The following is a 27,870-nucleotide window of genomic DNA, read 5'->3' as shown; positions in this document are numbered from 1 at the left end:
TTTTAATTTTTTTATTTAATGATCATTTATTTTTCCTTAAAACAAATTTTTTTTTTGCCCTTTTAACGTTGAGAGGTTTCGACGGAATAAAACAAAAGAATTTTATTTAAAAAATAAAAAGAGGCCCAGGAAAAATTAATTTTTCAGCTTCGTCATTGATTTCTTTTTTTTGTTTCTGACGGGATGGAACTCTGAGAGGTGGGCGGTGATAAGAAGAGCGATTCATAAATAATGAAATCTAATTACAGTTTTTTGAAGGTAGTACACTATAGAGCAAAAGGGCAAAATAAAAAAAAGAGGAAAGAAGAAGGAGAAAAAATGTATAACAACATTTGAAATTGAATGGAGCAGCAGCGCGGGGGGAAAGGAATTTTAGACCCCGCCCCTTTCGTGAAGAGAAGCAACATTAGCACTTGGAAGATGTCGGTTTTTCTTTCTTTTTCCTGTGTATGTGTGTGTGTTTTGATGGGTTTTAGACGCTCTGTGTGTCGGGGGCATATAAATAGAAGAGAGACAAAAGGAAAAGAAGAAAAATAAAAGATTCTTCTTCTTCTTCTTTTTGATGGCGCATTCGGCACCTCTGCAGGGGTTTTTCTTGCCCCTTTTATTTTTATTTTGGCTTCGCTTCTTCTTGTTCCATGTGTTTTTCCTTGGCTTTTTGTTTGCCTATCTCGACTATCTTTTTCGGTGTGTGGCATCGGCTTTTATAGGTGTCCCTGCCTCGGGTAAAGAAAAAGACGGGCGCACCGGTCGGTGGAGGTGTAGTAGTGTGGTGGTCAAGTGGGAGGGATTCTTACATATCTCTCGACTATACACAGAACCCGAATAAGAAAATCTTTTTTTCTCTCGATGATACTCACACAAGTCTCTTTTATATACACGCACACAAAAGAAGCAGGAGACTTTTGAAATGGACGCTGAGGGCGGAGCTTGGCTCCAGAGTGGGAGGTGTCCTCAAGCTCCGCCTCTTTCTCTCTCCCGTGTACCAACTTGGGTGCTCAGCCGAAGGGGAGACTTGCGCACCCGTGAGCGCACCCCACACACACACAGAAGAACCCCCCTTCTTTTTTTTTCTTTTTTTTTTACCTTAGACACCGAACAAGGTGAAACACACCGAAAAAATCTCTTTTCTTCTTCTTCTTCTTCTTCCTTTTCTTATGTATAACCTTCTTCTTCTTCTTCTGCTTCTTCTGCTTCTTGGCCGTGTGGTGTGTCTCTAACTGGGAGGTCGGGTCCTGCTCCTTTTCCCTCCGCCCTGCTGTGTGTCTGTACGCCCAGTTGTACCCACCGGTGGGGACTTTGGAGCTCAGTCCGTCAAGATACATTGTTGTGACAACATAGATCCCAACAGCTCGACCAAAAAAGAAGAAGAAGAAGAAGAAGAAAAAGTTCTTGTTCTTTTCAAAATATTATTTAAAAGAAGAAGAAGAAGAAAAAGGCACCTGGAGACCCTCCTCAATTTTCGTTGTATTCCCTTTTAGTGAATGTTTTCACCTCTAGACCTTTCATACCCCCCCGATTCTCAATGACCCACCTCTCCGATCCGATCCGCTCCTCTGCTCCTCCAGCGTCACCTTATTCCTCCTCCTCCTTCTCCTCCTCCTCCTCCTCTTGGTCGACTGCTACTACCCCGCCTCCGCCGTCTCCTCCAGCTCTGCAGACTCACAGAGTGCTGGTGGTTCGGTGATTTGCTGCCAGTTCCATCACAGATACCTCATCGGCCGGTGTCCAGAGATCGTCTCTCCGCGCTTCCTGTCGGATAACCCACTACTTTTGACCATTTTGATCCTCCTCTCTCTACTCCACTCTGGTTTTTAACTCACCCAACAACAAATTTTTAAAAGAAAAACCGAATTTTTATTTCTGTCGAAATTTTGGAATTTTTTTTTTCTTATTTTTTTTTTTCGTATTTGTCAAAACCAAAAAATTTTTTTCAAATTAAATTGGCCCTCTGCTGACGGCTGGGCATCGAGAGATGGAATGACACTCTCCCAAGAGCCGATGCCGTTTGTCGATCGTGTCGAAACGTCCGCGTGTAGACACCACACCAGCGCACGATCAGAGATTTATCGGCCCGCGTCTATTCCTCGCTGTTGCCTCCATTGATTTCCCCAATTCCCCTTTTTACCTCGATCCTCATTGGTGATTTGCACATCGACGGTGCCGTCGTCGTTTCATTTCGTTCATCGGGATTCCCAATCAAAAAAAAAGTGCTGCGCCGTTCGGTTCCCAAATATTTCCCGCAGTGTTCAAACAAGCGAATTGAGAGAAGAAGAAAAAGAAAAGTCGAAATAATAAAATGATGGCGTCGTTCGTCGAGTGTTGGTCCAGTGCTGGAAGGCCTACGTGCTCATCAGAGGAGGCCGGTCACGTTCGGACTCGGCGGCGGCGGATAAGCGTCGGCGTCTGCAGCGACTGTGGCGGTGATGGAGTCGAGCGTCCAACCAAATCATCCGCGTCGTCTTGTTCCTCCTCCACCACCACCACCTCCGCCACCACCACCACCTCATCACGACGCCCTCACAGCAGCAGACGTCGCTCGCCCGGCTCGTCATCTTCGTCGGCCGGTTGCTGTTATTGGCTCCTGGTCCTGCTGGTGGTGTTGAGCGCGTTGCTGCCGTCGCCGGCCACGGCCTGCGGTCCCGGCCGAGGCGCCAACCGCCGCCGGTCGCCGCGCAAGTTGACGCCGCTCGTCTTCAAACAGCACGTGCCCAACGTGTCGGAGAACACACTCGGCGCTAGCGGACTCACCGAGGGCAAGATAACGCGCGACGATCCCAGGTTCCAGCAGCTCGTGCCCAACTACAACACGGACATTGTCTTCAAAGACGAGGAAGGAACGGGAGCCGATCGACTCATGACCCAGGTAAATGTCGCATTTTAAATATTCAAATATTCCCGCCCTTCTATTCTCTACATATATCGATTGAATCGGAAGCCAATAGGCCTAATCCATTCTGCGGGTTCAAAACCTTGTCGTGTCGGTTGTTTTTTATTTTTTAAATGGTGTCGCCTACCTGAAACCACACCGTGAGCCGTTGTGGTGGTAAACCGAGACGGCCGAAACACAAGTAAAAAAGAAAACACACACGCGATTATATAGTTATAAGTTTTTCCCTTCCTCTCGTCGGTTTTTTATGACTGTAGGCTATATGTATAGGCTTTTGTAGACGACGACGACGACGAAAAAATAAAGAAAAAAGAACCAGCGGCCGGAACTGTTATGGCGGTATCCGATGGCTCCAAATAAGCCTCTTATGGGTTTTACTTTACACGGCAACCAACCAACTAAAGGAGGGGGTGGGGTGGGGGGAACAAGGTTTTTCCTTACTCCTTTGACTTGTTATAATTTTTACCCCCAAAATATTTTTTGTTTTGAAGTTTGTCTTTTGTTATTTTGACACTGTGCGAAAAAACCAACCCACACACACACACACAAACAGTCAGTGAGATCCGTGAATTTTCTTCATGAAAAAAGAGAAAATTTCTTCATTTCACACGGCTGGAAATCCAATTATACAGTGGCACAAACATTGGCGGATACCCCGTCCATGTAGGAGTGACATGTGAGATGAAAAGAGAGAGAGAGAAATCAGGTGTGTATACCTTTTTAACCATCGCCAAAGATATGCCTGTCCTAATTAAAAGCCTTTTCTTTCTTTCTCCTTTCTCTATACACATACATATATATACTCATATTTTTATATTGGTATGAATATGTACTACTCTTGTATTTATGTGTACGCACTACCTGAGAGGACAGATTGCCCCCATAGAGTTTAGCACCAGTCTCGACTTCTTCTTCTTGAAGGGGAGGCCCTGAGATTTCTCCTTTTCCCATGGCCACGGTTTAAAATAGAGACAGGTGACAATTGGTTTTCTGACTCGAGAAGATCATTCACGATCCCCAGACATAAAAATCCAAATTTCCCCCCAAAAAAAGAATAACGAAAAAAGAAAAAAAACTTGGAAGAAGCCACCCAATTCGACCGCCGATAGTTTTTCCCACCCGAATCAATAAAAAAGAGGTTTAATTGCGATAAATGAGAGTCGAGAGATGTATAGTCTTATGATATCTATAGGCGACAATCATAGCCAATAAATAATAGAGATGGGAAAAGGCTATTGGGGCTGTGTGTGTGTGTGTGTGCCAGGGCGCGGTGTTCATTCTTGTCTTTTTGGGAACTTGATGTGACTTTTGAAAATACCTCGCTGAAAAGCTTTTGATTCTCCTGTCATTGTCGTCGTCTTCTTAAGAGGCCCCTGATGGAATTCCCCCCCACCACCAACCGCTCTCCGCCCCATTCGAAAATGATATGGTGAGACACGGAAAACAAAAAGCTAGATGGCTACTCTCTCTCTTTGCCCGGCTGGCTGCTTGGGGGGCTATTGGCTATTGACAGTAACACGTCGGCGTGACTGTCACCCAAGTGTCAAATGGACCTCTCAGCTTTTTGGGCAAGGGGGGGATTCACCTAAATAACAAATCAAATAAGAAATAATCAAGAAATCTTTGACAGACATTCGAAAATTTCCTTTTTCTCTTTCTCTAAATCCTGGCGCGCCCAATTCAAAACAGATCAATTCTCAAAAGTGTTGCATCAGATGATTCAATCACTTTCTCTCGATATTTAAGTTATGAGAAGAATGCGCCACGATTTTTTTCCAACTTAAAAAAAAAAAATGTTTTATAAGACTTTTTTGGGGGTTGTGTACATGTACGTATTCATCGCGTCGTTCTCCATGTCTTCTGTTGTTATTTGAACCCCCCCGCGCAACGGAGAGAGAGAGAGAGCTGGGGCAGTCGCGGGTGGGTTGCCCTTTTTCCTGCCCAGTCCGATCGAGAGATTCGGTTTCACCGCAAAGTCGGAAATGTTACGGCACCAACAAGAAAGAGAAGCTCTCCATTTTCTTAACGGGAGGGAAGAAAAAAGAAAGAAAACATTATTTGACTTTGATTTCAAGAAGAAAAAACAAAAAACCAAAGAATTCTTTGCCCCAGAGAAATGGACTTGGGCGTGTGACGTGTCCTCGTATAACTTTTTGGCCGGGCATGAGGAAACGTTACACCGAAACTTGTTTCTTGTCGTCGTCGTCGTCTTTTCCACGGCGTCTGAGAAACCCTCCCGTTTGGATTACCGGCGTGCGCTGGGTCCGCAAGTCGGCGACAATTTCCGCTTTCATTTCATTTCCTCCTTTTTGATTATTTTTGTCGGATGGGAACCGAATCCCCGCGTGGGCGTGGTCGAAACTCGGTCGGAGATTTATATGTAGGACACGCATCACCTACATGAGATTGGCGGCTCAGGAAGTTAGTGAGTCCGTGTCAAGACCCACCAATAAAAAACAAGAAAAACAAAAATGGCGACTTTTTCATCATTGGTGGGGGGGCCAGAAATTCAGAGTTGATTTCGGACATTTTATTGAGGCCAAAAAAAGAAGAGTTAACTTGTTTGAGCAGAATTAGGTAGAACTGTCATTTGGGGAAAATAAAAAAAAAAAGGTAGTTTCTTCTTCTACTACTACTATTCTAGCCACTAAATATACATACATGTACGAATGGGATGTATACCTACAGGGTGGGGTTATACCTATAGACACACACAGAGATACTCTTCCTTTTTGGCGTTCCCATGCCATATCCTGGGACTTGTTCTTCTTCTTTTTCTGACTTGTTCTTCTTCCCACAAGATGCGGGACAGAGATGGACACACACACACAAGTGTGTAGTGTGTGTGTGTGGATGATGCTGGCCCATTTTTACCTGTCGTCTCGTTGTCTTTCACAGCAGAATTTCGCTGCCTCCTCTGCGCCCTGTTTTTTTTTTCTCTTTCTTTTTCTTTTTTTAAATTTTATTATTCCTCATCACTTCGAGGTCCGTTGAGGGGAAAGAAGAAGAAGAAGCGGGTGCACAACAAATTCCCACGGCCGTGTGTTGCCGTAGCATTTCGTTAACTTTTTTCTTCGACGGTAGTGGGGAGAGAGGAGTGAGAAGAAAAAGAAAAGAAACATATTGTCATAGACCGACGACACGGTCATGACACGGTTCAGAGTTAGACGAACTGGTGGCATTTATATGGCGCTATAGGATCCGGCATTCCTCTAGAGTGTGTGTGTGTGCGTGTGTGTGTGTTTTTTGGGAGGGCTTGACATTTTTGAATTTTTGCGCGCTCAATTTGGTTCGAAGGCCAAAAAGAAGTCGCCATTTTTTTCTCACAGACACTTTTTGAGAGAGATACCATTAGATAGATAGTCGCCACCCAACGTGCCACTACTATATACCGCCATTATACAGTCTCGTTTCTTTTTTTCCAGCTGTAGCTTCTTCCTGTCCTTATGGCACTATAGCGCAGTAGCTTTATAGTGACTCCTTCTAGTGTACATTCATTTTGATTCGGTTGTTCAAGATCGACTGTACCATATCTATCCAGTAGGATATCGATCAGAGGGTATACAAGAATTCTCCTCGGTGAACCCCGGTGAATAAGAATTCTTCAACCTCCTTCTGGTATTTTTTTGTTTTTATTTTCTGGTCATTCAAAAAACCTTTCGGGGTAGTGGTGTAGTAGCTGTATGTATGTATATAGTGGCGCAGGGACAACTTTTGTTTATGGCCGTTGTTATTCAGTCACGGTGACAGAGAAAGAAGAATCTTAAGGGTGATGAAACCAAAGTTTGACAGGACGTTTTAGCTTATAGTGAATGTGTCTGTGTGTGTACATACATTGGAGGGGGGATATTGTACACGGTATGATGCACGTATATATACACTCTCTCTCGACTGTTATTGTCTCGGGCCAAAGTTCGCATGAAAACTCTAGACGAAAAAGAAAAAGATGCGCGCGCAACATTTCGAAAAAGGGCAGCAGCTCCTCCTTTTTAATTCTTTCAGACATTTTTTAGTTTTTTTTTTTTTCGGGGGGTGAGTTGTTGTTTCTCTTTCAGTTTTTAATGGCAGCCTCCAGCAGAGAGCAGTTCTTTTTATGCCGTCGTGCGCGTTAGAAAAGTTTAAACAGAAGAAAAGAAAGAAAAACAGCACACTACTAGACATTTTTTTGATTTGCATTTAAAATTCCTGGTATTTTTTCTTTCTCTTTTTCCTAGTTGATCGCCAATTGCGAAATAGTATCCTTATAGTATAATCTCTATATGGTCTGGTTCAGAAATATTTCTCTTGTTTGCGGCGTTGTCGTTTGAAACAAACTCTAGTCGCCACCTCGGGAAAAACCGCAAACTTTTATACAGACAAGAGCGACGACACTATGTTGTTTGTTTCCTTTTTTCTTCACATGGAATTCAGACGTGGACCTCTCGGGCTTGATGGAACTCCTCTCTGACGCTCCATCAACCGAGTGTCTTGTCTTCTTTGTAAAAAACAAAAAATCAAAAGAACTTTTATTTAAAAAAAAGAGTTTCTTTCGAAACAGGTGAAGGTATTTAGGCCGATGGAAAGGGTCGCACAATCGCGCAACAAGATAAAACTCGACACAAATGGAAACGAAAATTTTTGTTAAGTTTAAGAGTTCATCGATCACCAGAAAGAAGTTGCGCACGGCAAAGATAAAAAGAGAAAAAATAAAAAGGCGACGAGGAAAATAAATTTGAGAAAGAATAACGTTGACGTCATCGACTCCTCAAATGTCAAGCTCTTCTTTCTTCTTTCTCGGTTTTGTTCGTTTTTTTTTCTTCAATTTTAACATCCATAACTCTAACATAACAAAACGTTATGGCGCATAGTAGCCGGCCATATATATATTGTCCGTCTGCGCATATTATACCGACTACCTACAAATGACCCAAACTTTCCTTATAGCTGCTTCTTCTTCTTTTTCTCCCCCCTTTTTTTTCTCTTCCTTGGCCGTGTTGTGTCCTCCGCGTGTCATAAACACCCGGTCCCGAGAGGACCTTGCCTCAATCCGTAAAGGTGTATATACGAGTGGTAACAGTAGCAGTTGTTGTTGTTGCCGTACAACACTACCCAAAAGTGAATGAAATGAGGGACCAGCGAAACCCCTGGCCGATCGATTCCGGAAGCTAGTATTATATATATACTGCTGTGTCCATCATATAGTTTATAGGCTCTCCTCTCTGGGTACGAGGTATGGTACAAGGTATCTAGGTACTACAACAACATAAACACGGTAGAGCCGGATGGATCTTGAAATTCGACCTGTGTACTATATAGAGAAGAAGGAGAAGAATCAGGTGTTTTCTGGGTTTTCTTTTGGCTGGTTAGATACGCGCAGGTTAGATTTTTATTTTTTATTTTCTTGCCCTTTTTTCTTTTATTATTTTTGTGTCGCAGTAGACGAGCTGGTCGGGTGTTAGACGCGGTAGTGGCCCGTGTCAGTTCCACTTGAAATCATAGGCCCTCATCAAGAGTCGATCAAACTCGAAACCAATTTCCAGGGGCAATTGAAACTTTTTTCGGACGTCGTAAAAAAAAATCAAATTCCAACCGATTCGGAATATAAACTTGGAAGAATTTAAATGATACACACGTAGAGTCTTCTTCTTCTGTTGTTGTTGTTGTTATCCAGCTAACAACAAGAGACGGAGAAATTCCAAATCGGTCGATTTCAGCACACACAGCAGACACAAGTGAAGGATACAGAGTCGAATTATATTCCAAACGATAGCCCTTCGCTGGCTGCTGCTGAGATTTTTTTTGGGGGGGTTTGACTTGCGAGGGCCGTACTATCAGCATCTGCTCCAAAGTGAATGCGTTCGTGTGTATACGGACCTTGTGGCATGTACTTTGACCTCCAAAAAAAGAGAAAATTCAAATCGAATCAAAAGGAGAATCAGGAAAGAAGAAGGAGCTAGACTCTTCTGATGCGATAGAAAGCAGAGAGAGAGAAGACCCCACGGGTTGCCCAGCACCCGCATTCCTACACGTCCGTTTTTCTTAACAAAGCCAAAAGAAGTCTAAGACACAAAACAAAACTTAACAAATCCAATAAAATCAAAGTCCAAACAAACACACTGAAAACAATCAGCCAAACTTCATCATAGATCGGCCGTTCAATTTAGAAAAAAAACTAATTTTGGCCAAATCTTTCTACTTTTGTCTTTTTTCGTGATGATATGTTGGCCGGTGGTCCGTTCCGCGCACCCGGGACGGTCGATTAGCATAACGTATATCTCGTAGTAGTAGTAGACATAGTATTTGTGTAGTAGCATATGGACATGTAGGTCGACCTACTGAGCTGTTGGGTGTTTGTTTAATCTGTTTGGGTGCCCCCCCCCCTCACGCGATTCCTCGAAAAAGGGAAAAATAACAAACTGGGCCGTCAAACGCTCTTGGTCGACCGGACGGGCAGACGGGACGCTAGACGCTGCTGCGCTAAAACGAGAAAAGTTTTTCTTTAAATTTTTATTTTCGGTCAAAGAATTTTTTGTGTTGTATAGTTTGGCCAGCAGCAGAGAAAGATACACACTCACCTTTCGATATCGCCGGCTGGCATCAGGCCAGCAGCAGCACACAGCACACAGCACAAACACAGTCGGCAAAAGAGATTTGTTTTGTTTTTTTGGCTTAACATTTCTTTATTGTTTTGATCCTCTTGTGCTGCTGTGGCCTGTTGGCTGCTGGATGATCTTTTTAGCGGTCACAAACCAATTGGATTTAGGGCGTTTCCCTGCCAACAAGAAATGTTTCACTTGCTTCTTCTGCTTCTTCTTCTTCGTCGTCTTATTCCAATCACCAACTCAAAGGTTCTTTCAATGTCAAAGTTTTTGGAACAAAAGAAAGAGAGACGAACCATTGCGGATTATCGCCCAAAGAGAAAACATTTTCCTATAGAGCTCTTGATTTGGAAAAGGTGATAGTCTATACATCAGCCAGGATGTCTGCATTGATATTGGTGTGCACACACACACTCTGTTTCTTCGTCTTCTCTATTGATTCACTTAACTGGCGAAACGGAAAGTTCCTGGTCGAACTTGGTCGTGTTTTCTTAATTCAAAAATGAGCATATTCGGTCATTTTCATTGGTTTGGCGAGGGACGAGGATGAGCAGCACGCGACCAGGATGCATCGCAGACTCTCACACGCAGAAAACTTTAGGTTTTTTCGAATCGGGTAATATTATACGAGAATAGAAGAAGAAGAAGAAGCGGCGGCGGCGAAATAATCCAAAACACGTGCCAACGGACGGATCGTGTTTCTCATTGAGCATGCTCCACTCGTCGTTCGTCTTTTGTTTTTTGGTTGTCGACAAATCAAAAGAAGAAGAAGGAGAAGTCGGGATGAGACACAAGAACAACAACACCGAAAGAAAATCGCCTCTAAGAAAAAGAAAAGGCCGACATTTAGGCGTTTGCGACTTAGGTTATATTGGCTGCTGCTAGCGGACATTGAGAAGTAGATTTGATTTCACGATGGCAATCGCACCGGTCGTTCAGCTGCTGGTTGTTGTCGCTGTTTGTGTGTTGTTGCGGTGGATTCCAATCGCTTTTTGTTTTTGTTTTTGCGACCGCCATCACACAGCCAGAGCTTTAGACGAAGAGTTAGTCGGCTCCCAGTATGGCCTATCAGGAGCCAGTCAAACTTCGAATAGCCGCGGGATTATTTTTTTGTTTTTTCTTCCCGTGCAAGGGAATCAAATAAAGCGCAAAGGGTATATAAAAGAGCGTCCGACGCCGCTATTTCAACAGCTGGGTCGTGATGGAACGATGTGACGAAGCCAAACGGTTCGCCGAAGCAATCACTCTAGATTTCTACCGAATTTCCAAAGTCCATTTTTCTTTTTTCTTCTTCTTCTTCTTCTTCTTCTTCCAAGGGGGGACGGTTCGTTTTTATATAGCGACTGGGCAGCTTCAGCAGCAGCAGCCCTGTCCGTCCTTGGGGTTTATTCTTCCTCCCTTCTATTAAATTTGGTGTTTATACTAAGGAAATGCTACTGTCAAGACAAGAAAGAAAAGAGACAATCGAGCCAGCCGAAATTTCTTTTCCTCGATGGCCATTGGCTGCCGGACGAGACGGGACCGCCGTTACGGATGGGGGGGGGGATCTATTGTGTCGTTGACTTTTCTTTTGTTGCCGTTGTTGTCACGAGAGAGAGAGAGAGAAATAATCTAAACTTTATTCAATTGTATTGTCGTCTCGGAGTGCGGAAATAGCTCCTCTTTGGCCATTGGCTCTCTCATCTCGCCTTCCAGTTGATCCGGCGAGAAATGTAAGTGGCCGTCTGGGCCGGCGACGATGAATAGATCATGACTTTGGGGAAAATCAGATCTTTCCACTGGCAGCTGCTGCTGGCCCTTGGGGTCACAAATAAAAAACCCAAATTCCCTTTTTCTTCTTATTCTTCTTCTCTTTTCGTTTTGTCGTGACAACGGAGAAGAAGCAGGGCAGAGGCTGTCGTCGGCTCAAACCCAAAATGGGGCGGAGCCTAATGCCATCTTCTCCGTTTGGCCGCAGTCTCTTCTGTGATTGGATCCGTCGAAGGGCCGGCACTTTTTTTTATTTTTTTGCTCCGAAGGCCGCCGCTTCTTCTTCTAGACGCAACAGCCGCCCGAAGGGGCTGCTGCTCTTGCCCAGCAGCTGTTGCTGCTGCACCACGGTCTTCATCTTTTTTTTTTTGTTGTTTCTCTCGTGAAACTGTTGTTGTTGTGAGCGTAAAAACAACTCGGACGGTCGAGTTCGTATATAGCCGACAGCAGGTCGTCCACACCGGCGTGAAATGCCAGCAGAGCGGCAGCAGAGACGCGCGATGATGCCCTAGAAAAAAAAAAAAAAAAGAAATTAATTCTTGGCTGCCCGTCCAAACAGCAGCAACAACAACCCGTGAACCTCTCTCTACGGCCGGAATTGGCCAGACACGAAAAACATTTGGAGTTGGCGACAAATCAAAAAAGTTTATGAGACTAGAAAGAAAGAGAGAGAAATACCTCGGAGACAATGATGATGATTTGCATATAGAGTCGCCGGACGAGCAAAAGTTCTCCAAAGGGCGTGATGGCATGCCGTTACAAATTCTTTCGCCAATTTCTTTATTTTTTTTTTGTTATTTTTGAAAGAAAAGAAAAGAAAAACAACAACTATTTTTATCTATAATATTTTGTGTGTGTGTGTGTGTGTGTGTCGTGTGCGGGGGTGAAAGGAATGGAAAACCGCCGCGCTCGACTCATTCCACCAATTGACTTTTGACACTTTTTTTCCGTTTGGGTCATTTCGGGTCGCGCAATCATCGCATTCCCAGCCCGACTGTCTGGAATTTTGTTTTTCTCTTTTTTCCTTTTCTGAGCTGTGATTTGAACTGGGAGGAGGGAGAATAAATATATATATACATCTATGTATGTAATAATAAGATAGCTGTAGTATAGGACTTGTGTGTGTGTTGATGTTGCACGAATTGTTTGGTCGACTCCCGCTGCGTTCAAAACTGTCGAAATGAACAACTTCGGGGATTTTTCTTCTTGTTCTCGAGACAAATTTGTCCATTACGATTGGAATTTCTCGTGTTCTTCTTCTTCTTCTTCTTTTCCGCCTTTTGGGGTTTTTGATAATTTGGTGTTGACTTGTTGACTTGTTGACTCGCGAGCAATGCGCGTCCCCCCACGGCGCAGCAGAGAGCCGTTCACATTCTTGTGCCAGAGTTTATAGAGGCCACCACAAACGCACAAAAGTGGTTGGGTGGTTGATATGGTGGCACTCGACTCGAATTTTTCTTTTTCTTTTTTTTTTCGGTTGCAAATGAAACCCCCCATCATCTGCCGACCTGCGGGGCACATTAAAGATCATCAAAAACGCGCGGATGATGATGACGCCGGCAGGGCGACGACGACCGGCGCCCTTGTGTGTGTGCGACTTGTGGTCCCTGGGCGCGCGCATATTTGAAATTCCAGCCCAGCACCCGAAAACAACAAACGACTACTACTATACTACTACGACTACTTTGATTCTTGGGTTGTTGTGGGTGAACGGAGGTCATCCCCTCGGCGGTTAAAAGACAAATTCAAACGCGTGAGTTGTATTGTACACGTATATGTACCGCAACACGAAAAGCGGGAAATTTGAAAAAATTTCATCTTGGGGCCTCCTCCATTAAAAACGAAAGCAAAGTGAGAATAGATTTTTTTTACAAGATGGATGGAAAGTTTGCAAACTTTTTTTCTGAAGGGTTAATGATTATTCTAGTCTATAGTCCCTCCCACCTTGTCAATGCCACATGGGAGACTATTCCTTTTTTTTTTGTTTGAAAGCCGGACCGCCGCTAATGATACGTTTTGAGTAGATACAACCAGACATATTTTTCTTCAAATTCCTTCCGACCGACCCTAAAAGAAAAAAAAATCTGGAACCCCCCCCCCCCTTCCATATACTACCATATAATAATAATGAGCTATTCCTTATTTTCAAAAAATAAAATAAAATCAGTTGAATTTTTTTTATTGAATAAGGGAAACTGCCATCGACTTTTCATTTTGTGTCAAAACATCGGCCGTTCAAACATTCGAAAAAGTGGGAAAATGGCTTTTCTTCTAGCGGCAGTGTGTTGGTCTACCTTGTCATTTGGAGTCCAGCCGCGCCTCCCTCCCATTTGCCCCGGCGCAGTTTGTCCAGCCGCCCGCTCTTATCTCCCTATCCCCCATGTCTCTCTGTACATTTGTACAGAGTATTTTTCCTCCAAAAAGAAAGAAAAAAAGGACCGGCAACATGTATACTGTAGAGTTTAGCCCCTTTGCTGCGCGCCAGAGAGACAAGAAAATGTTTAATAGTCAAGTCATGGCCCGATCATTCATTATATTACCACCACCTTTTTCTTTTCCTCTCTCCCCTTGTTGCTGGAAGAAAAACTTTGTAGACACATTTTTTAGTGGCTGGCCTACACGAATAGTGTACTACAGTTCTCTTTTGAAATGCGAGAGAGAGAGAGAGGGGGGCGAAATGAAAGCAAGAATAAAATCAGAACGAATTGTGTGGGCGGAATTATATACATTTATGTACGGCGGCGGAAGGGATCCGGAACCCCCCCAAATTTCCAGCTCAACAAAAGGGTCGGGTCCAGCAAGCGGCTTCTTCAATCGTCCCCCCCCCCCCCCATCTCTCCTGGAAAAACAAATTTTGTTTTCTGGTCTACACGCGCCAGGGGGTTCCGTTTTTACTGGAACACCCACACACACACACACACGCCTTTTGTGAGAGGAGTTGTGTGTCTGTCTGGATTTCGGTCGCTTTTCATTTGTTATTTCTTCACCCTTTCTATGGCCGGTGTTGTTGTTGTTGTTGTTATTAAATCAATCCGAGAGTTGTATAGTAGTAGTAGCCTTTTTACGGGCATGGGGACATTCCTGGAATTCGCCCAGTTGTGTTGTGTCCCCCAGGAGAGAGAAAAGAAGAGCGGCGCGTCTCTGCCGCCCGGAGAAAGGCAACGAAAAGTCAACGCCGTTTGTAATGGGAACACCCGCGCGCGCAACTTCGGGACAATAACCCCGCGACGATGTCGCAATCCATCTCTCTCTCTCTCTTCTCTTTTCTTTCTAGTCTGCGAGATTGAGGTCGATGAATCTTTTGACATCACATCGTCCGTCGTCTTTTCCTATCGATTTGTCCGTCTGAAGTAAATTCCCCAAACTAACACAAATTTTTATTCTTTTTCTTGAATTTTTTTTTTTTTTTTTTTCGTTTCGACAAAAAATTCCTTCCGTCCCTTTTGGGATCCTGAAAATATAATACAATAAGGCACTGCTGTGGCAGCAGCACTCAAACACCTGGCGTCCGGCTAATAACGAGCTCGCGCGCTTAGACGGGCCAGCCAAAAGGGCGAACACCAATCGGAAGATGCGCACACAGTCCAACAATAGAAAAGAAGAAGAAAAAAAGATTCCAGCTCTCGCTGTTTGTGGAATCGTCTACATAGAAATTGAATAGGCCTTATTTCTTTTTCCACCCTATATTAGTTTGAAATTCTAACGTCCCTCTCTCTCTCTCTCTCTCTCTCTCTTGTGTACGTGCTGCCTCGGCTTGTACAAAAGAGCAATTAGCCCCCAAAGTCCTCTGACAGCTGGGGCCTCAGTTGACCAGCCCAAAGGTTTTTTTTTCTTTTTTCTTATTTTACAACAAACATTCACAGAGTCACAACTCGTATCCGTACAGAAAGAGATGCAACACAAATAACCTATCGGGTTTCTTCCAACTATGCAAACACCGTTGGCCAAAAGGGAAAAACAAGAAAATTGTGTCGTCGTCGGCGTCGTCGCCTTATCGGCCCGTGTTTGTGCGCGGTCGACTTTTTGAAATTTTTTTATTTTTTACCCAAATTGTTTTCAAGAGCCGCGCGCTGTTTGAATTTCGTACACTGGCCACTTGTCATCGCCCCACTCGAAACCATTTCTCGGTTATGGGGGGCGGCGGTAAATGTGTGTTATCTCTTATAGATTTTCTATTCTTTCATCTCCGTGTTGTTTAGACAAAAGTAAAATACCAAACGGAAACTGCTGGTCGGAAAAAAATAAAATAAAATAAAGTCCCCCCCCCCGTCCCTCATATCCATCGGTGTGTGTTCAGTAAATGGACGGCCAGAGAGAGTCAAACTCGTTTAACAGCTCTTCAAAAAAGAAGTGAAGGGAAAAAAAGAAAAAAGAAGACAAATAAAAATCTAAAGGAAGAAGAAGAAGAAGAGAGAGGAAAAAGGGATGACAAATCACGCGCGCGGCTCTTCTTCACCCAGTGACTCCTCCTACCTTCCCGCTTTTAAAAGAGAGAGAGAGTCGAAGAAAGAAAACACTTAAAGAACACCGTGGGAAATCAAAACATGGGAAGGTGGGAGGTCGTGTCTCTCTCTCTCTCTCTCTCTGTGTGTACCGAGAGAAAAAAGAAGTTGAAGGCGCATAGTCGAAGAAGGGCGGCAAATAGCAGCCGAGTGTGTATATATCTAGCTATATCTTTTTTTCTTCTCCTGGGCCGGTATGCCGGTTCTTCTTTACCGTACTAATAGCATCGTGACAGTATAGAGATAGAGAGAGAGAGAGAGAAAGAAAGACAAAGATCAAACAAAATCTCTGGAAACATCAATGTGTGTATGTGGACGGACTGTCGCATCATTAATAAATATGAGAGAGAGAAAGTAGGCAGTAATAGGCTTATATATATACGGATACGGCTTGTGTAATATTTGATTTACATTTATATAGCTAGGGGGGGGGGGATTCAAAGGAGCTCGCCGGTTTGTTATTAATTAAAACATAATGAGATGACGTCGGATAGTTTATTTTTAAAATAAAATCTGACCACCAAAAACGGCGGAGAATTTTGTTTTTTCTTTCTTTTTTAAACAAAACAAATGAGATGATGAGATTTATATACAAGAAGAAGAAGAAATAACGCTTTTTGTTTTTTAATTTGTGTTTCTTTTTTTTTTTTTCTTAACATTTTCTTCTTCTTGTTGATCGAAATGATGCGGGGGGCTGCTGTCCGGTTTGGAAATCGTTTCTTTTCTGTTGGGCTCTGTGTGTGCGGTGCCCGCGCCGCTCTTAATTGATTCCAAAACGTGAACCGTTGAAGCGAGAGCACACGGGCGCCGAGTCCGCAGGTGGCTCTCTACCTCTTCTTTTCATGAACACCTGCATCACACTTTACACAAATCTCTTGTCTCGAGGGCCGGCCGGCCGGCCGGCCAGAAAGAAAGAAAAAAAGAGACGAGGTCGTTCATGACCTACGGGACGAAACGTTCACTTTGTGTTTCTTTTATTTTTCAAATCTTTTATTTTTCAAATTGAAAGCGCCAAATTTGTTATAATCAGATTTTTTTGTTTTTGTTTTGTTTTTCCAATTTTCCAGAGATGCAAAGAGAAGCTCAACACGTTGGCCATTTCGGTGATGAACCAGTGGCCGGGCGTGAAACTGCGCGTGACGGAAGGCTGGGACGAGGAAGGCCTGCACGCGACCAACTCTTTGCACTACGAGGGACGAGGCGTGGACATCACGACGTCGGATCGCGACCGCTCCAAGTACGGCATGCTGGCCCGTCTGGCTGTCGAGGCCGGATTCGACTGGGTCTACTACGAGTCGCGGGCTCACATTCACGCTTCAGTCAAATCAGGTAAGACCAAAATCAAATCATCACCCCGGAATAAATCAAAAAGGAAACAAACAAAAAACGAAAAAAAAAAGATTCGAGGCTCCCGAAAACGAACGACCGAAAGAGAGAAACAATTCAACCAAAAAAGCTCGAATAGAACGAACCGGATCCGTCTTGATGGATAGGGCTTGTACTATTGTCTTTCCTTCTTCTTCTTCGTCTTCTTCTCCCTTCTCTGACATAGTCGCTCGTCGACCCTGGCTCTCTTCTTCTTCTTCTCCTTGGAGGTTTTTGTTGATTCGTTATAAATACTCGGCTGGAATCACAAAGTCGAGGCCGCATCTTCTCTTCTTCTTCTTCTTCTTCCAGTTTTCTATTTCGTTATTGATTCTTCTTCTCAGAGAGAAGAAGAAGAAGAAGAAGGGAAACTCTATAATACGCGCTAGACGACCAACCGACTTACTACACTACCTACTACCTACGTTTGATTTTGTAAAAATCGGGAGGGCCGTGAAAGAGGGAGGCTACGATAGAGAGGAAGGTGGTGGTTTCACGTTCATTTCTATTTATAGAAGTGCCATCATTCTTTCAATGCCCGGGACGCGCCAGTTGTTGTTGTTGTTGTTGTTTTATTTTGGTTTCCTCTTTGGGAGAAAAAAAAAAAAAAGAAAAAATCTTTTTCTGAAGTGAAAAGTTCTAATATTCTTCTTCGGGCAACTCCTACTTTGAGCGTCTAGTGCGTGTACGTGGGAGCCCGGTTCGTTGGACCGACCAGCAGCCGGAGCTTTATTTTTTTATATTTTTTATTTCATTTTCATCTGATGGAAAGAGCAACCATTTTCCAATCGCCCTCCAGCAGCTCCGACTCTCCGGTTAAAGAGAGAGAGAGAGACTCTCTTTTTTTTATTCTCTTCTCTTCTCTGAAATTCTGCGTCCGTCTGGTACTTAAAAATATATATATAAATATAAGATGCTGGACTTTGAGAGAGCCAGCAACAGGGCCTTTGCACACGTCTATTATATGTACAAACTCTTTTGTCGATTGTCATCGCACTTCTCTGAGCGGTAAATCCCGCAAAGTCACGGTCTTCGTGCAGAGCTAATGGACACCATGTGTAACCTAATAGTTTTCCTTATTCTTTTCTTTTTTCTTTTCTTTTATTTTGTGAGAAAAAACAAAACAAAATACAAAAAAAAGATTTAAGCATATCATCATCAAATGAGGATGATGGCAACTTGCTGACGTATGACTTCATTTCATTCCAATGGATCGGGACTTCGGGGAGAGAAAAATCCGCAATTTGATGTGTCTAAACAGACGAGACGTGCGATTGGTCCAAATGCGTTTGGAATGCAACCCCTTGAGGCCCGTGAAAGAGGCCAAACCAACTCTCTTTTTCTTCTTCTTCTTCGTCGTCTTCTTCTTCTTCTTTCTTCTTCTTCTTTTAAATTCTCAAAGGCATCGTGATGGGGATAGGTTAGACGTGTATATGCACACGTATCGGCTGGCTAAAGGGCCGGCCGTTCATTGGCTGCCTGCCGTTTCTAAAGGTCCCAAAGAAGAAAGAAAAAGAGAAAAAATAACGAAACAACCTAGTCCCGTGTTGTTGTTGTGGCAGATATAGCTTTGGCTGGCAGATCATTGGCTCCAGGGATACAAAAAAAAAGGGGGGGGGAGAGAGAGAGAGAAAAGAGGTTATTATTATTATGGCCCTGCCAGGGAGAGAGAGAGAGGGAGAGAGTATAGGGCGCAACACAAGGGCTAAGTAGTCCCACAGCACCACCGATGATGAAGAAGAAGAAGAACTCGAATTTGTATATGAGGCGACTGTGTGAACATTCCGCTGGAGAGAAGAAAAAAAGGTCGAAACAAAAAACCAGCCTATAAAAAAAATACCTGTGTTGTTGTTGTTGTTGTTGTTGGGGGAAAAGCTCGTCGATTTTAAACGAGTCACCGTGTGTTCTCTTCTGCTGGATTTTTTCTTCTTTGGAAAAAATCTTGGCCAGGGATAATCTACAAAGTGACTGGATATTACAAGACGGGAAAAATAAGTGTTTCATCCGAGCTATTCGATATTCTATCGGCTGTTATCATCGGTAAAGAGAGAGTGACTGCGCGGGAAAAAAAAAAGAGATTTAAACGCGGCCCAGGAATGTTGCGTGCATTCGCTTGAATACCTCCCGGAATTCATCATTCGATCGAATCTTATTATTTGGGTTCCAGCTGGGTCTTATTTGATTCGATTGATGGACAATAATCTTCCGGAAAGAAGAAGAATTTCCTTGGCCCGGCCTTTTTGTTTAGCGTTTACATGGTAACAAAATTCGCGCTTGTTTGACGTCAATTCAAATTCGGATGTGTCTTGTCCATTCAATCAAAACACTTTTGTCAAAAACCCTCCGCAGCGAACAGCGACAACACACGCAGGTGTGCGGGACACGCATTCGATTCCCTTTTGCTTTTTGACATTAATGAAATCGTTGAATAATTCCACGAGACTCTCTCCCGCGCTCGTCTCCCAGCGGATAGCGACCAGCACATTCACAACATTTCCATCATCTTTTCTTGTTAACGTTCTGTTGGTATTTTTTATTTATTTATTTATTTATTTAATATGCGCCATCTTCAACGGAGCGTCATCCGTTTTTTCAGACATTTCTTATATTTTAGTCCGGGCATTTGTTGTGTGTGTGCGTGTGTGGCGAATGGGGTGATGGGTGTTGTTCCGGCGACTTTTTGACTGTGGCCTGTGGGCCGACAGAAAAAGAATGAAAAGAAAAGAAGGTACAAACTTATAAAGAGTCTAAGTAGTAATAGATGTTGGAGAGAAGGAAGAAAGAAAGAAAGAAAAGAAAGAAAGAGAAGAAAAGAGGCCGTGTATATCGCCAGGGTGATGGGTGCCGCTCTCGGCGGGGAACCTGTGTGATGGGAGCCCCTTCTTCTCCAACATAACCGGCACCCTCTTCTTCTTCTTCTTCTATTCAGGGAGATCTTCTCTCCCTTTTTTTCTGAACTCTCGGCGCTCCGCTCTTTTTTTTCATCCTGGGCCGTGTTACCTGTTTTACCTGATGCGCCGTCTCTTCTTCTTCTTCTTCTTCTCCCCCCCACATAACTACCCGCATACCAATGGGGGGCTCCTCCTCCTACCTCTTCGACTCTCGGAGCGTGTAACACAACTTAACAAGCTCTAGGGTCCCTCAACAACAAGCTGCGCTGTAAGGATTTATTCCCATTCTTTTTTATTTTTTTCCATTTTGTGTTTGGGAGTAAGCAAATGTAAAAAGGAAAAAAGAAAATCGACTCGAAATCAGATTTTCCAGATGGGCTGGGGGGGGGGGAAACCCACGCCATGGCTATTTTTATTTATATCGGATCTAAAATAAGCGTCGATTTGGAAATACCTTCCGCATAGTTTTAACTGGGTATATTTCCAGTCAGTGCTGGGTGTAGTACAGCGCGCACGTTATAAATATACCCCGTAAGCTTTTTTTAAATATCTACACAGCAGAGCCAGAGCGCTCTTTGGGTTGTATAACAGGTAACAAGTATCATGTGACTCTGACTGATTGGGTTCCGTCACCTGTGAGAGGTGCCGTTTCTCGCGTTCACTTGACGCGTCAGCTTATTCAAACTCTTCAAGAGAGTCGACCTGCTCTCTCTCTCTCTCTCTCTCTCTAGTCTTTCTTTCTTCTTCTTCTTCTTTCCAAACCAGCTGAGCATTATTAGATACACGGGGGATAAATAGAGAAAGCCCCGCAGGAAACACTTGTCGGGGTGAGCTATGTCGACTTGGGTTCTCTCCGGGCCCTGGTGCGCGCTCTTCTAGACGCCGAACCCGATTTGTCTCTCTTCTCGTTATACCTTTCTCTCTCTCTTAGACCTTTTTATTTTTTTCAAAGAAGAAGAAACGGCGGCTCCTTCTTTTGCCCTATACACCGCATACCTGCGTGTGTATATAACCCATCTCTGCGCTGCACTGCGCTGTGCTGCCACAGGCTTTAGAGAGAGATATATTTTCTGTCCTTTTTTCTCTCTCTACCAAGCTAGATGAGAGAGAGAGAATTCAAATAAATGTCTGGAGAGATTTCCAACGGGCGCTTTTCAGCACTCGGAGCTTTTTTTTTTATTTTCTCACAGCGAGCACAGCACACACACATATATGTGTATAGATTGTAGGCCTATGCCCGAGGATTCAATATGTATATGATCTCTTATCTCTCTACTACTCCCTCTCACTTCTGTGTGGGCCTTCTTCTCAAAAGAAGGAGGAGGCCTATCTCTCGACACAATGTCTATACCTATACGTATCCGACTTCTTTTTTTCTTGGACATTTCAGGGGGAGACCACCAAATAAAGAGATGGGTGTCCTTCCACTTCTTTTGAGGTGGTGGGGGGGTTCTTTTCAATTTTCTTTCCCACACCGGGAGAGAGAGGAGAATAAAGGGGAAAAAAGAGGGTGATATTTTGACTCGTTGACGGGGCGGCGTGTCCCGCTCTTGTGTGTGTTCTTCCGAAAAAATATGATTTCCCAACTAGTCGTTAACACTCATTTAAAGTGTCGGCAGCAGGGAGGACGTTTGACCTTCCGTCGTCTTTTCTTTTCTCCTTCTTCTTCCCTCCCGTGTTGCGTCATTATTATCAAGTGGGAGTGTAGTTGACCAACTAACTGACGTCATATCGTCGGGGGATCGACAGTGACACGTTTGGCTATTCAAATGCGCCAGGGTTGTGTTCAATTGGAGAAATAGAAGAAGAAGAAGAAGCGATTTCAAATGAGGAAAACAGTAGAAAGAAATAGGGAGCCATGACGGCGGTCGGCTCGGTTCGCGCTTGTTAATTTATGCCGGGCCGCCCAAGTTGTTGCGCGGCACATAAAAACGGGAAGACAAGACAAGAAGAAGAAGAGGAGCTCCCCCGCAAATTGCCAGACACGATGGAGAAAAAATCAAGGGGAGAAAACAGAAAGAGAGACAGAGTATCGTCCGAGTTTGTTTCGTTTCTTACTGGAGAATAAATTCTCTATTCTCTTTTTTGATTGCGCCCATAAATATGTGGGAAAAGAGAGGGGGGCCTTTTTGAATTGATAGCCAAGGTAGTAGCTATACACTGCCAACAGTCAAACAGCGGCCATTTCTTTGACTTCATCTCGTGTGTTTCTTAGCTCTTTCGTCAGTTTCTTCTCTCCCAGTCAGTCAGGAAAAGAAAAAGAAAAAGGAACAACTTCAAAACTTCTTCTCCGATTGGTTTAAACCAAACAACATTCCTCCTCCTTTTCTTTTCCTGAACTCGTCCCTTTTGGTTTTTTTTTTCATCGTTTTTTATTTCATTTTCTCTCTCCCCTGGTCCGTTTTCTTTTTCTTTTTTCACTGCTGATTGCCTATCTTGTCCTCACCCGTTGATAATCTCCTTCTTATATATATTTTTCTTTCTTGATTCCCAACGGGCACACAAATCCTTCGACACGGGCGACCGGGGGGAAATCAAAAGAGACGGGGTGAGATCCGTGACGAAAACCTCTCCGGAATTTTAGATTTCATTTTTTCCGATGCCACGTCAAGAGTGAAATTAAACGCGCATCTATACTCGGCACGTTATTATATGATATGGGTGGGTTTCTCTATGTATAGAGGAGATCTATGTGAATGTGGATCCAATGAATATCCCCCCTTTCCCCCCCTCGAAAGAGAGAGAGATAGTCTTCCTTTGGCTGCGTATAATCGTAATAATAAAAATGAATAAATCAAAGTGGGATAAAATTCTTGAGAAATGTCCAGCAGCTGGGAGGTGGCGGCGGCGACCTTTCCTCCATAGTTGGTGGTGTAAACATGTCCGTCCTTTTTGACGTGGTGCCAGTTCTTCTGTGCTGTGAGAAGAAGAAGAAGAAGAAGAAGAGATTGTTGTGACATTTGAAATCGTGCGTGGCGATGAGCGCGTCTCAGCCTTTTTCCCTTCCAGCTCGGATGGTTTTTCCCATTTTCTCAAATCTTCTCCTGTGTGTACAGCATTCTCGTCGGCCTCCGTGTCCGATGCGGATCGACCCAAAAGAGCCGGACCTCAAAGAGAATCAAAAGAAAATGGTTCGCCTTCTTTTGTCGAACTGATCGGTCGCCAGCACACAACTGTGTTGTGTTGCCCCATGACTTTCTGCATGGCTTTCCCTTTCATTTGGTGATGGGAGAATGAAAGCGGATGCGCTGGAATGTTTTCACTCGCCCACCCCGAGCTCGTAACAAAAGCGGACACACACACACACAAATGAATTCTTTCCTCCAGTCGATTGGCGTTCCGCACACCTGGGAATAACCCAAAAGAAGAAGAAGAGCTCTGGCAAAAAGAAACGAAACAATCGATCGTGTACTCTGTCGCCTTTTTTGCGTGTGCGCATTTTCCGGGCATTTGAACGGCGTTCGAGAAATGCCGCGCGTTGTCCGGCTCACCGCGATGCGATAAAAAGAAGCCGCCCGTTGTCTCTCTTGTCTTTTTTTTCTTTTGTTTTCGGCCACCCAGTGATGTCGTTGTCTGTACGATTTACTGTCATTCAACATTTCAAATGGCTGATGATGAAAAAAAAAATAAAAAATGAGAAACAAATTTGAAATTCTTGTGGAGAATGATTTATCTATTTTCGTTTTTTGTCTTCGGAACCCCCCCTCATCTTTTCAGTACATCTCGGATGAGATGGTGATGGATCGCAGTTTTTCCTTCTTTCTTTCTTTTTTTCTTTCGTGTCTAACAACGGGCCAGACATTCGCGCAGTCAAACGATCAGTCGAGAACTATAGGGGATCTGAAGGAAGAAGAACATGACGACAAATTGGCAACGTAATGTTTTCACTAAGTGAATATTTTCCCAAGGATGAATGCAGACGGGCTCGTAGACAGAAACCCCCCAAAAGAAGAAGAAGAAGATGAAGAAAAAGTGGCACCCATAGGTTTTTTGTGTTGAGGTACGCGCGTGAGAACTGCTCAGGTAGAAAAACGGAACAGACAGAAAAGAAGGCAGAAAAAAAGTAGAAGAAGAAGAAGAAGAAGAACGATGTTTATTATATAAGGAATGCGGACGAGAGGAGGGCAAAAAAAAAAAAAAGAAAAAAGGTCCGTGTTATGGAGCCCCCCCCCCTCATCCATCTATATCTTAAACATAAGAAGCCCATGGAAGAGCTTTAGCTGCTCTCTCTCTCTCTCTCTCTTGTACACATTTTTATTTCTCAGTTTTTCTCTATCTTCCCCAAAGATTTTGGGTTGCTTTCGGTATTACAGCGCAGACAGGAGGGGGGGTGTGTGTTGTGTCTTCTCTGGGTGCCCTTTTATCTTGAAAACTCTAATTGACTAACAGATTCTCAGTGTCAACTTGGAGTCAAACGCTGTTGCATGTCTAACGTGTGTGTGTGTGTGTCTGCGTGCCCAATTGATTCAAGGGGACAGGAGACAGGACAGGGGGCTGCTGTTAGTCCTCTCTTCTATAACCTTGGCTATTTAGTTTTGCCATGTTTTTTGTTTTTTTTCCCAACAGCCGAGAGTCAATACATTCGACGCATACGAAAGAAAACATATCATAGGACGTGATGGCGGGAGGTCAGCGCGCAGAAAATAAATAAACGGGGCACACACACACACACAAAGTGGTTAGAGTTATAATGAGCACTAAAAGAATGGGACTCGGAGGAATCTTACCAAGATAGATAGAGAGATGTTATATATGGATGTAAAGCTAACTAAAGAGACTCGGCAAAAAGGATATGAAAGAAAGCTCGGAGAGAGGAGCCATGGCAACAGAGTCGGGTCCTATATATTATGCAAGGATGCTCGCGTCTGTTCATCGCGGTGCCACAGAGCAACAAGGGAGAGCGGAGAAGAAGAAGAAGAAGAAGAAGAAGGGGGGAACGAACTAGTATATACGACGACAAGTAGTAGTTATCTCTCGACACGGAAAACATTCGACAGTTGGACGAGACAAGGGCAGCAGCATCAAAGCCCAACTGTTATTACCTTCTTCTTTTTCTTTAGCTCTTTTTTCCACTTCACTCCGCCATCAGCACCCGGCGCAAGGGAAGAAGAATGATAGTTTGGGTCTCCCAGCGCAGTTATTTCCGAGCGTCCATCTTTTTTGTTATATTTTGTTCGTTTTTGTTTCCTCCATTTGAAAAATTCTTTCAAACAAAGACATTTATAATAACCGAATTTTTCTTTGATTTGATTTAACAGAATCTTCTCAAGCCGGTCGTCACGGAGGATGTTTCCCGCCGGAATCGACCGTTTTGAGCGAGAGCGGCGGAGTCAAGAAACTGTCTGAATTGTCGGTGGGCGACCGGATCCAGTCGATGGACTCGCAGGGCCGTTTGGTCTTCAGTCCCGTCTTGTTGTTCCTGGACCGCGACCTGAGCGAGGAACGGGATTTCGTCCAGCTGCTTTCGGCCGACGGTGCCAGCGTGACGATGACGGCCAGCCACCTGATCTACACGGTGGCCAGCCAAGATTTACTGGAGGATGTCGACGTCGACTTGATGAACGGACAACTCCAATCCAACAGTTTGCACTCAGGCGAGAACAGCAGCGCCGAAGAGGAAGACCGATTGCTGGACCAGATGATGGCCAATGCCACAATGGACCGTTTCGGAACCCGCCTGAAGGCCACCTTCGCCTCCAAAGTGCAAATTGGCGACTGGATCGTTTCGACTGGCCCCGACGGCCGACCCAAGCCGCAACGGGTGGTCGGCGTCTCGGCCGTGACCCAGCGAGGAGTTCTGGCACCGCTGACCGAGGAAGGGACACTGGTGGTTGACCAAGTCGTCGTCTCCTGTTACGCCGTCATTGACGACCAGACCATCGCTCACTGGGCATTCGCTCCCGTCCGTCTCCTCAACAACGTCCACAAGAGTCTGGTCCACTTCTGGCGAGCCCTCAGCTGGTGGAATCACGACCGGACAGAATCAGCGAGCGGCAGCAGCATCCCAGTCAGAATAAGCGTCGAGGCTGAGAGATCGAGCACCAGCGAGAGCAAACCTCCGACGCTAGTGGGCATCCACTGGTACGCCAAAATGTTGTACAGGATAGCGCGATTTGTACTGCCCAGTCATCTGGTCTTCAATTGATGACTGCTGACATGTGCTGAGGATGATCGCTTCATCTTTCTCTCTCTCTCTCTCTCTTATGTAATCCATCAATGATCGACTATCTTTTTTATAATCGATACATTGAGACAAACACCCCCAATTCTATCCCGAGAGAGAGAGATTTCCCGATTTTTTTTTGTTTGTTAATTTTTTTTTCGGTACAATTTTCGCTCACCAATTTCGAGCCTATATATTTAAATATGCCCAATGATGTATGATTTGTTGATTGCTCTCCTCCCCCCCCCCCTATCCCTCCCGATTGTTTTTGTTTCGTTACAAATAAGCCACGACCGATCAACGGTCAACCAACTATATGGAATGTTCCAGACACATAAGGAACTGCCACCAGCAAACCAGCAACCACCACTATTACTATTATACACCTACAGTCCTATTCATATAAAATAAAACCATTTTTTACTCCTCGCGTTTCCGCACTCCGCTACTAGAAAACCCGAAATCAATTTCCGAGAAAAACTAAACAGCAGCAAAAAAAATAAAATAAAATATACCCTCCATAATTTTGTGATGATGCATGTGTAAGATGTATAACAATTGTAAATAGGATGAACAGTTGAGGATTGAAGAAAAAACGACGAGGTGTTAAAAAGAAAAGACGGAAAGAAAACACAACTACCAGCCAAACTTTTGTTTTTTTTTATGATGAGAGAAATAATCTTCTGTCCCATATATGTAGTTAATTTCACAAACAAAAAAAAGAGTGTTAAAGGTTCAACAAGTTGTACATAATAAAATAGAGTGAGACATACACACACATACAGATCTATCAGTATCTATCGATTACCCCCCTCCCCACCCGCACCCCTCAATATCACGCGTTCACCTGACCACCACCGACTTTTTCTATGAAAAAGCCTCTCTCCCTTTTTTTTTTTTTTTATAAAACAAACTATATACTATCTTATGAATTTTTTTTTTACCTATTTTACTCCGTCCGTCTCTTATAATAATTTTTCTATTTGATGTCGAGGGAACTTTTTTGTCAAATATTTTTTTGGGTTTTATTTGTCAGACTCTCACTGCTCTCCAGTGCCCCCAAACGTTTGAATCTTTTATATCAAAATCTTGTTCTTTTCTTTTTTTTTATTATTATTATTTTCAGCTTTCATTTCATCATTGACGGATGATAAAAAAATTGAAAAAAACAAAACGAAACAAAAAAATAATTTCACCGGAAATCGAACCGCCCTCCAAAGCTAATACGACAACCAATTCATTTGTTATTTTCGCTCTATGAATTCAATTGTCGCAAGAATAAGAAGAAAAAAATAATAATCATAATGGCGAAATGTATTTGTTAATTTTTTTATTATTATTTTGTAATTTCGCGCCCCTTTGTTTCTTAATTTCTTGTTTAAAAAAAATTGTCATGGGACAACCCAATTTCCGCCATTCGGATTGTCAACTTTGTATATTTCTGCAACCATACACATCTGTTTCAATTATTATCAAACAACAATTTCGACTTTTATTTCATTTTTTTTTTTTTTTATCGGACGATCTGCTGTCTGCTTATACAAAAAGTTTCAAGTGAAGCTAATATTTACAAAGAAATAAGAAATAACGGATTGTATAAACACTGAATGAATTGGAACGCATTCAACTTGAGTGTGTCCTCGAACCTTTTCTGATCCGTTTGCAAATGAGAAGCATTCGTTCATATCGTTATATGCATTACGCAGTGACGCAAAGTCTAAAAATATCAAGA

At 43.6% G+C, this 27,870-nt stretch overlaps 1 protein-coding gene across 1 annotated transcript; it reads left to right on the top strand.

Annotated features, from left to right (window-relative positions):
* Window positions 1-8: 8 nt before the first annotated feature.
* On the top strand, window positions 9-27,621 carry LOC124329079 (sonic hedgehog protein A-like). The gene is made up of 3 exons (XM_046788056.1): window positions 9-2,866; window positions 16,787-17,048; window positions 25,234-27,621. The coding sequence occupies exons 1-3, from the start codon at window positions 2,300-2,302 to the stop codon at window positions 26,118-26,120; spliced, it is 1,716 nt and encodes a 571-aa protein (XP_046644012.1). The 5' UTR covers window positions 9-2,299; the 3' UTR covers window positions 26,121-27,621.
* The last annotated feature ends 249 nt before the right edge of the window (window positions 27,622-27,870 follow it).

This window comes from Daphnia pulicaria, chromosome 3, assembly GCF_021234035.1.
Source record: "Daphnia pulicaria isolate SC F1-1A chromosome 3, SC_F0-13Bv2, whole genome shotgun sequence".
Lineage (NCBI taxonomy): Eukaryota > Metazoa > Arthropoda > Branchiopoda > Diplostraca > Daphniidae > Daphnia > Daphnia pulicaria.
The sequence above is the reverse complement of the archived record's forward strand: the minus strand, read 5'-3'. Positions and strand labels throughout refer to the sequence as shown.

Excerpts from the sequence above, each read along its gene's own strand:
- LOC124329079 (XM_046788056.1), top strand. The coding sequence starts at position 2,300 with ATGATGGCGTCGTTCGTCGAGTGTTGGTCCAGTGCTGGAAGGCCTACG. Across the intron at positions 2,867-16,786 it reads CCGATCGACTCATGACCCAG|AGATGCAAAGAGAAGCTCAA; the intron begins GTAAATGTCGCA and ends CCAATTTTCCAG. Across the intron at positions 17,049-25,233 it reads TCACGCTTCAGTCAAATCAG|AATCTTCTCAAGCCGGTCGT; the intron begins GTAAGACCAAAA and ends TTGATTTAACAG.